The sequence below is a fragment of the Cephus cinctus genome, unplaced genomic scaffold (genome assembly GCF_000341935.2).
Source record: "Cephus cinctus unplaced genomic scaffold, Ccin1 Ccin1_scaffold0129, whole genome shotgun sequence".
Taxonomy (NCBI): domain Eukaryota; kingdom Metazoa; phylum Arthropoda; class Insecta; order Hymenoptera; family Cephidae; genus Cephus; species Cephus cinctus.
This window is the reverse complement of record NW_014332862.1, coordinates 874,835-883,477: the sequence shown is the minus strand read 5'-3', so window position 1 is coordinate 883,477 and position 8,643 is coordinate 874,835. Positions and strand designations below refer to the sequence as shown.

At 34.8% G+C, this 8,643-nt stretch overlaps 3 protein-coding genes across 8 annotated transcripts; 2 read left to right on the top strand and 1 right to left on the bottom strand.

The window, feature by feature from the left end:
- Positions 1 to 8: 8 nt before the first annotated feature.
- Positions 9 to 1,784, top strand: LOC107262841 (osteoclast-stimulating factor 1). The gene is made up of 5 exons (XM_015729442.2): positions 9 to 143; positions 579 to 625; positions 725 to 842; positions 913 to 1,124; positions 1,191 to 1,784. Exons 1-5 carry the CDS (start codon positions 50 to 52, stop codon positions 1,419 to 1,421), a joined length of 702 nt encoding a protein of 233 aa, XP_015584928.1. The 5' UTR covers positions 9 to 49; the 3' UTR covers positions 1,422 to 1,784.
- On the bottom strand, positions 1,675 to 5,747 carry LOC107262833 (gamma-tubulin complex component 4). Of its 2 annotated transcripts, none has more exons than XM_025080199.1 (10): positions 5,613 to 5,747; positions 4,709 to 4,960; positions 4,359 to 4,500; positions 4,064 to 4,263; positions 3,890 to 3,984; positions 3,495 to 3,811; positions 2,937 to 3,416; positions 2,687 to 2,864; positions 2,396 to 2,618; positions 1,675 to 2,292 (listed from the first exon to the last, which is right to left on the bottom strand). In XM_025080199.1, the coding sequence occupies exons 2-10, from the start codon at positions 4,775 to 4,777 to the stop codon at positions 2,044 to 2,046; spliced, it is 1,953 nt and encodes a 650-aa protein (XP_024935967.1). In that variant the 5' UTR covers positions 4,778 to 4,960; positions 5,613 to 5,747; the 3' UTR covers positions 1,675 to 2,043. The 2 variants fall into 2 exon arrangements, with proteins under 2 accessions (XP_024935967.1, XP_015584908.1); XM_015729422.2 differs by lacking the exon at positions 5,613 to 5,747 and adding an exon at positions 5,381 to 5,490.
- On the top strand, positions 3,914 to 8,567 carry LOC107262831 (GPI ethanolamine phosphate transferase 1). 5 transcript variants are annotated; one of them, XM_025080193.1, is made up of 8 exons: positions 3,914 to 4,004; positions 5,235 to 5,486; positions 5,559 to 5,990; positions 6,107 to 6,392; positions 6,466 to 6,910; positions 6,975 to 7,311; positions 7,393 to 7,780; positions 7,862 to 8,275. In XM_025080193.1, the coding sequence occupies exons 2-8, from the start codon at positions 5,251 to 5,253 to the stop codon at positions 8,273 to 8,275; spliced, it is 2,538 nt and encodes an 845-aa protein (XP_024935961.1). In that variant the 5' UTR covers positions 3,914 to 4,004; positions 5,235 to 5,250. The 5 variants fall into 5 exon arrangements, with proteins under 5 accessions (XP_024935961.1, XP_024935960.1, XP_015584905.1 ...); XM_025080192.1 differs by lacking the exon at positions 3,914 to 4,004 and adding an exon at positions 4,615 to 4,634 and having other exon boundaries at positions 7,862 to 8,567; XM_015729419.2 differs by lacking the exon at positions 3,914 to 4,004 and adding an exon at positions 4,882 to 5,014.
- Positions 8,568 to 8,643: the final 76 nt, after the last annotated feature.

Genomic DNA, 8,643 nt, shown 5'->3' with positions numbered 1-8,643 from the left:
CTGCGCATACCACTGTGACCTGGCTACAAATATGCTTTATCGTTTATGAATGTGTGCGTTTATTATTATTATGATAAGAATGGCTGCCACAGTGGACGCATCTGTCAAACCGTCTATACCACCTAAACCCACTCCAAAACCTGGTAATTATTATGCATTGCGGTATTGTGTATTTATATCATTTGCGTCAATGTTTTTGTAGTGCATAACAATATATTTCCCCAAACGGGAAAGTGGTCCTATGTGTTTTCAATCCACCTCAAGTCTTCTGCACTAAGATTACTAATAATATACTTTATCTGTGGACTATTTCCACAGGTCCCTAAAATTTGTGTTGAATATAAAAATGAAATAAATTAGGATTTTACGATTGTTATTGTACAAGCTGCTGTTATATCTTTAATTTAATAATCAACTTTGGCTTTTTACTATAACGTCATTCAGAATTGTGCATTGCATGTATGAGAATTTAAATGCTTTCCCTTTACATGATGTTGCATCTTCAATTTATTTTTTTTTCACACTACACAGTTTTGAAAAAACAGTAATTGCCTTTTAAGATTTCTTTTGATTTTAAGGCAGGGTGAAAGTAGTGAGAGCCCTGTACAAGTACACAGCCCAGCATGTAAGTAACTTAATAATTGCTGCACTGTTAGATTAAACAATTGTTCGAGTGTAGTAAAAATATGATAGAAATATAAATACTTTTGTCTCCTTATGACAGGCAGATGAGCTGTCCTTCGAAGAAGGTGAACTTCTTTATGTATATGACCAAGATCAGGACCCTAACTGGTGGAAGGCTCGTTGTGGTAATAGACAAGGACTCATACCTGCCAATTTTGGTTAGTGCTTTATGAATAATCAATAAATATTCTAATACAATTAAATTTATAATTCTTTGTTAATATTTAGTTGAAGAACAGATGCAAGAAGTGGAATTACCGTTACACGAAGCTGCAAGACGTGGAAACTTATCCTTTTTGAAGGAATGTCTGAATGGAGGTGTTTCAGGAACAGGATTAGATTCAGCTGGAAATACACCATTGTATTGGGCTGCACGTGCTGGTCACGTTGACTGTGTAAAAGAACTCTTACAGGTGTCAAATCCAGCAATCAATGCACAGGTAAATAATCAGGTATGAATCATTACAAAAGAGTTTATCCAAACTGAAATCTTGTGTTGAATATAGAACAGAATGGGTGATACACCGCTGCATGCTGCTGCTAATCATGGACACTTTGAAGTGACCAGCTTATTATTGGAGGCTGGAACTGATGTGACTCTTAGGAACAATGACGGATTACTACCAGAAGATCTAGCCTCTGATACTTCGATTAAGAATGCTATACAAATGAGTCAAAGAGAACAGGCCATGACTTACGGATATAGAGATGAGGATTATGAGGATGAAAGTGATTGAATATATTGTTTTAATAGAGATGTTGAGATATTGAGATATTATTCCAGAGAGACATGTTCAATTTCCTACAGTTGTATATATCTGAAAGTATAGAGATCTCAGAATTATATATTGCTTCATGCAGACTCAATTAAAATATATTAAACGATGTCTTCTTTTAATAAAGATCTCATAAGTACGAAGAATCAGGGTATTATGATAAAGGATCGATGTAGCACGGTTTTAAGTATTACCTATATTTTAATACGAAAAATCAGTGCATATATGTAGTGTAATCTAAGAAATTTTATACATTTAATTTTCATCGATACAGTATTCTCCAAGGTGTTTTATAATTAGAATGTGTTAAATAAATACTATTATGGCAACTCTAAAATAAATTGTAATTCGACTGGCAGTACCTATATTCATCACATAGAGAAAAATATTTGATTATATATTAAATACTTCTTCGTAGGATGACATGAACACATAATTGCTAATATATTAAGGACGAATAAGGGACAGGCCTTGAAGATCACTAATAGTCATGAATATTTAGTCATAGTATTTCAGAGATTCCGCAACAGTCTAAACTTTTCTTCTTCTTCTGTATTAATTCGTTGGCACTAATTAGAATAAGCTAAACTTTCCTACTAAACCATCTGTTAAAATCTAATCGCAAAAGTAATTGTGCTAGATGCTCTCCACAGGGTTGTGCACGAACCTTGTTTAAGGTTTTGGTTAACCAATCCATGAGACCGTCTAAAGCCTCAGAAAGATTTTTCAGTTCTTCTTTTTCAGTTGGAAGTAAATTATCGACTTCCCACATAGAAGTTTGTAAAATGAAATCATCACAGAGTCGCAAGAGAAGACGTATTAATTTATTTACCTGCAAAATAAGACACAGTTCTTCTAACGTATGTTTCAAACTCTAAAATCTTTTTATGATTAGGAACCGAATAAAGAATTATAATAATTCATAACCAGCTTACTGGATTTCCTCTTCCCGTAGTGGATCCTGATAAAAATGTCTGAGACATTATATTAGCCAAAAAGATTGAATGTGCACTCTGTACGTCTTCAAAATTTCTTGTATTCTTCATACTGTTTTCCATTATTGTATACTGACTCTCCAGAACATCCACTTGCAAATAATATTGCAAATTGTCAACAGCAAAGATCAAATTATTTCTCAATTGAGTAACACCGATCTCACTATAAAATAATATACCACTTGATTTTTCTTATGTTAAAATTATTTTATAGGTGGCCTCATAACTTACACATTTTTTGCTCTCATATGTTCGCTCCAAAGATTTCTCAAATTAATTTGAGTCTTTTTAACTCGTAAGAGAAATCGGAATACAGTGTTATAATCCTTTAAAGCTGTTGGGCTGAACAATAAATGTAATGGCCACACAACTTTATATTGAAGAATAATCAAGCCCCAGCCTCGCTTTTCTGAAATAGTTTTTAATGTGAATTAATTCAAGCTATTCAAATATAGTACTATATAATTTATATAATACATACCAATGGGATCTTGTCGTTCCTTTTCAGAAATCCCAGCGCTATCTTTTATCTCATCATCATTTTTTTCAGTTTCTGTTTCAGGAACTGGAACAAGAAAGCTGAAACTTTCCACAGCGCTTTCATCGTTAAGATGCATTTTCCTTAAAGTCATCTGAAATGCTAGATTTACATCTCGCGACGTATGGCTCGTGGGTATCTTCTTAAGTATATCAGCAGTAAGACCAATAAATTCCAAAAACAAATCGCCGCGTCCAAAGAGGTAGAAATCTTTTATCAATTTCAGTTGTTGCATAAGTTGAGCCTCCTCAACTGCGACCCGCCAAAGATGTTCAGTGACGCATCGCTTCAATTCATCGACAGTTCGCTCAAATTCAATTATACTGAAAGTCGGTCTCGTTTGAAGATTCTGAAGTTTGTGGAAGTATTCATATTCCTTTTCGCCCCATATTGAATTTTCAGCCTTTGTGAAGACATTAAAATCTAGTCAAAATATATATAATAATCTGTAGCCTAATACTAATTACATATGTCAGTAAATAGTCAAGTATTGAAATTTGCCTTTTTTTTGTCGAGGATCATTGCCAAACATAATAATAGTTTGACCAATAGTGAGAACTTTCCCTGCTAGGGATGGTCTGATGTAAGAAGGTAACATATCGACTTGTATGTCGTAATCCCACATGTCTGTAAGGGATTTCCCAGAGTTTTGCTCTTCAGTAATGCCAGAACTATCCTTGTCGTTGACAAGTGCTAAATTATTTTTGACATCTGGTATTTTCTGAATGAAAAATTCTTTGTAACTATCCTCCAAGTGTCCATACAAGAGCCAACTTGTAAGTTGCTTATAAAATATTATATGACAGCAGTGTACCATTCTAAAGATATTGTTTATAGCATGAAAACAAAATGTACTCATACGAATTTTAAATGTTTATATGCTAATCGATTCTTACTTTTCAAGAGCCACTTTGACATCGAGGACACCAGTGTGCATGTAACGATGTAGACATTGTAGTAATTTACATCCGTGTGTCTTTTGCGTAATAATCTGAAGAACATATAAATATGGTAAGTGGATTTATTTTGTTTAAATTATATAAAGTACTTAGATACTAAAGTTTTCATACCTCACGTATTATGGAATTAAGGACAGAGATTAAAGGGATATACTTTTGTACATGACAAAGAATTAACGATAGTGGTGTATGTGCATCATTTAAAATAATCTGTTCCAGATCTACAATATTTTGATTAAATGGCTCCAGTGCCTGATCCATACCATTGCATAATGCACGAAGATATAGCCCTGGTCTTAGATATTCGGCATCTAATAAATTTAAAGCATTATCATAAAAATGTACTCTCTAAACAAACATCATGAAAGGACACCAATATTATGCTCGAGCATTTCTACGTACATACCATTTGCATTGCCTGCTTTATTGTGAATTAATTTGTGCTGTTTTACAAATTTTCTTATTACATTTAATTCATCAGCTATAGCTGAAATCTCTTTTATCAATAATCTTTCTCCTGGATGGAGAACCTTCTCCAATTCTGGATTCTTAAAATAACAAAGATTTTTATTAAGAAAATTATTGTTCAAGTCATATGACAAAATGAACAAAAGTATTAACAATATAACATGCAATTAGGCTTAAATTCCATGATAAAATGAAATGTAGACACATTAATGCAGTACGTATGCTTCTTCCATTGTAAGGTTAAATTTCGTTACATTATTTTATACCAATATCAGTAACTATTCTTACATCTGATTCTGCAAACTGTAAGATACCGGTTGACCAGCCTGATAACGACAACAGAATTTCATGTAACATCTTATCAAATTTGAATTGTCTCCTTATTTCTTTCAAATATAAAAGATTCTTGCTTCCTGTCAACAGCTGATGTGCCGAATCAGAATGTTCTCTGGCCAAATCATGCCGAATGTATAACCAGAGATGAGTACCCTACTCATAACCATGTTGCGTGCTTAGCAGTGTGATGCCTTATTTTCGATTCTGAAAAATTGTATATTTTCCTGTATTATACGCTCAAGTTTAAGAAAAACATAAGTGAGGATTAATATTATAACATTGTGTATAATTAGAACAGATGTATAAAGGACGCCTCATCTGTACGGTTGTGATATTACGTTGTATTGCGTCAATTACAGTATCAATATTGACACATTCATATTTAATTGACATATGTATTTAAATTATGATAAGATTAAAACTAGGAGTACAATTTTCAGACAGCTAATCTATCAATCGGTTATTCTATTGTGGATAGGTGCTTCATCAACATTATGGGAAATAACAAGTATAGCAACTTTGCTAGTGGTTATCTATTTGGAATATGGGGTCTAATGATGCACTTGGTGATCCTGTGGGGTGTCTTAGATGCAAATTTTCATTCTCCGATAATTAAAGATTTACCAATAATAAAACCACCTGTCGGCGCTCCAGCAAAAAGGCTTTTGCTTTTTGTAGCAGATGGTTTGCGCTTTCGAACATTTATAGAGAACCCACCGCCATATCTCAAGTAACTATACTACTGATCTATTAAAAAAAAGTTCCTGTAATCTTTTTTAAATTAACACGTTCTTTTTAACAGAAATGTGATGGATGAACATGGAGCTTGGGGTGTTTCCCACACCAGAGTACCTACAGAATCGAGACCTGGAAATGTAGCCATAGCTGCAGGTGTCTATGAAGACCCCAGTGCTATTTTTACAGGATGGAAAGAGAACCCAGTGGACTTTGATTCAGTCTTTAATCAAAGTTATAAAACGTGGGCGTGGGGTAGTCCGGATATTGTTCCTATGTTCGCAAAGGGTTCAGAGACCAAGGTACATGGTGAGAGTTATCCTGCAGAGTGGGAGGATTTTGATGGTTCAACAATCCGATTAGATTCCTGGGTCTTTGAGCGATTTTCAAATTGGCTTGAGACTGATGCAGCAACTGTAAAAAATAAAACTCAAATCATATTGTTCTTCCACTTGTTGGGATGTGATACAGCAGGACATGCCAGCAAACCACAATCCAGGTAAACTAATGTATTCTGTGAATGACATGCCCAGCGCTGTCACATATGGAAGCATACATAGTAGTTTCTTTATCGCAGACATCATTCCTCTACCTCTCAATTCAATTTGGATACAGTGAGTACCTGGATAATATGAAATACGTGGACCAGCAGATAAAGGAAGTTGTAAGCAAAACAGAAGCTTTCTTTGGAGACAACCACACTGCATATCTCTTTACTGCTGACCATGGGATGACTGACTGGGGTTCTCATGGAAGTGGCTCCAAAGATGAGACTGAAACTCCTCTGGTTGTCTGGGGTGCAGGGATCAAAAATTTGAAGTCTCGTCAAAATATTGAGCAAGCTGACATAACTCCACTAATTTCATCACTCCTGGGGATACCCATTCCCGTAAATAACGAAGTAATGTCACAATTTAATCGATGAGCTATACCAATTCCAGTAAGTCTGATTATTTTAATTAATTGGATTTCAGGGTGTCTTACCAAAACAATTTTTAAAACTTGGACAAAAGGCATACGGTGCACGTGCATTACTGAACAACATAAAACAACTTGTTGTGCAAGTAACAGCTAATCGTATTCAGAATGAAGGTATTAGTACACAGAAGCACAAGAAGGAACAAGAATTAGAAAAGAATATAGTGAACATAGAACAACTTCTTGCTGAAAAGAAATTTATAAGTGCTTTGAAACAAGGGGAGAAGACTATAGAACTAGCGAAGACATCATTACTGTACTTCCGTCAATACCAAAGAAATCGTCTGATGCTATATTTGACTATAATTTGGGTGGGCTGGATAGCGATGCTCTTTTTGAAAGTAACTGGAGTATCTTATCACGAGGAGAAACCAAGTCAATTATTATTAGCTAATATTGGATTCGCCTGTGGTGTTGTTTTGTTACTTATTGAGCACAAAGGTTTGTGGAAATTAACGAGTATTTGAGTAAATATTATTTATAAATATTTAACAATTTTTTACAGTTTCAGGATCTTCGGATTGGAGATTACCCTGTTATGGGATAACAGCGTTGGTTTCTTCGTGGCTAGCAGTACGGACTGGTATGAAATTAGTGCCAAAATTGGACCTACGCAATGAAAAATATCCGTGGGTTGGAATTCTCGTAATCATTTTCCTAATAGTAACAATGTCAACTGGTTTAATATACCGTTGGATTTTTGGTATTGGAATGCTCTTTGCAGCAGCTATGCAAAGAATTTTATTGAAGGACAGTCATCCAATGCTCCCTTGGACAGCCATAAGTCTTGCTGTGTTTCCATTGCTGCCTGTCGTTGAGCCACAACCACGTATATACATAGTGTGAGTTTCTGGTTGATGATGAAATCTTATCGATTTTATGTGCTTACTAACTGACAATATATTTGAAATATTGATCCCCAGTCTGGCAAGCCTGGTAGCTGCAGCAACAACATTGCTGTTTAACAGATCAATGAGCAAGTCCTTGAAACTCATGGAAGCTTTACGTTTAGTGACTACCATGTCAATATGTGCCAATTATGTTGATGGCCGTGGATGGTTATCATGGATAATCCTACTTCTAACACCATTTAGCATTTGGGTACATTCTGACAATCCAAAAGAGAGAATAGTAGGTGTAGCTCATGGTCTTCTGTGCCCGCTGGCACTTTTATCAGCTTCCTACGAGCCAATTTTCTTCCTTGGACTGACAGCACATTTACTGTGCTGGCCACTGCATTCGACACTTTCACATAGGATGACTGGAGAGGTTCGTCTCAACATACAAGATCTGTCCAGAGCAGGATTTCTCGTATCCTTTTAATACAATCAATTTATGAATATTAATTTAGTGATATTTAATCCATAAACAAATCCTTAACGCATTCAACAGATGTTATACACTTTACTTTGTTTCTTCGGAACAGGCAACATGGCCAGCATAAGTTCATTCGATCCTTCATGGACTCGTCACTTTGTTACACTTTTTTCACCGTTCACCATGGCTGCTTTGATTTTACTAAAATTGAGCATACCCCTCTTACTCGTCGGTTGCGTAAGCCGCACTTTGGTATCATACTCGATTTTCTTAGCTGTACTTTTATTAGGAGATTGTTTAGCACTGCCATTAATGTATGGCGTTACTTCTCAGGGTAGTTGGCTCGATATTGGCAGTGCTATTAGTCGTTTCACTATCGCCATTACATTACCCTGCTTATTATTGCTTTTATATCACCTGTCTTATCCCCTTGTTACTATTAATCTCAAAAGATCAAGTTCAATTTCTGAGAAGGAACATTTAGTGTAAACTGTCCAATACAATTGTCAAGTAAAAGAGACCAAAAACTTTTTTATAATTCTGATCGCACTGAGTATTCAATAAATCTGAGGTTTCTGCGGTGAACATATTGCGTTAATAATTGCAACTGGTACGCTATGTTTAGAAATCTTTATACACTTGAGTATATTTTATTGAAGTTCATGATTTGTTTCTTCGTGAGAAATAGTTGTACTGTTAGTGTGCGTTGGAGCATGATCGCACATTTCACGATGGGTGCAGTATTTAATAAATAATGTACAATAAATTATGTAAATCTGAATTGCATTAAGTTTTTCTTTTCTTTTCTTTTCTTTTTTTTTTTTTTTTTTTTTTTTTTTTTTTTTTTTTTTTTTTTT

What these genes read in the sequence shown, in the direction of transcription:
- LOC107262833 (XM_025080199.1), bottom strand. Translation starts at nt 4,777, where the DNA reads ATGTTACATGAAATTCTGTTGTCGTTATCAGGCTGGTCAACCGGTATC. An exon ending in TGATCCTCGACAAAAAAAAG is followed by an intron (nt 3,417 to 3,494) that starts GCAAATTTCAAT and finishes TATTTTGACTAG; the next exon opens with ATTTTAATGTCTTCACAAAG. An exon ending in CTACGGGAAGAGGAAATCCA is followed by an intron (nt 2,293 to 2,395) that starts GTAAGCTGGTTA and finishes CTTATTTTGCAG; the next exon opens with GTAAATAAATTAATACGTCT.
- LOC107262841 (XM_015729442.2), top strand. Translation starts at nt 50, where the DNA reads ATGTGTGCGTTTATTATTATTATGATAAGAATGGCTGCCACAGTGGAC. An exon ending in ACTCATACCTGCCAATTTTG is followed by an intron (nt 843 to 912) that starts GTTAGTGCTTTA and finishes GTTAATATTTAG; the next exon opens with TTGAAGAACAGATGCAAGAA. An exon ending in ATCCAGCAATCAATGCACAG is followed by an intron (nt 1,125 to 1,190) that starts GTAAATAATCAG and finishes TGTTGAATATAG; the next exon opens with AACAGAATGGGTGATACACC.
- LOC107262831 (XM_025080192.1), top strand. An exon ending in CCATTCCCGTAAATAACGAA is followed by an intron (nt 6,393 to 6,465) that starts GTAATGTCACAA and finishes ATTGGATTTCAG; the next exon opens with GGTGTCTTACCAAAACAATT. An exon ending in GTTACTTATTGAGCACAAAG is followed by an intron (nt 6,911 to 6,974) that starts GTTTGTGGAAAT and finishes AATTTTTTACAG; the next exon opens with TTTCAGGATCTTCGGATTGG.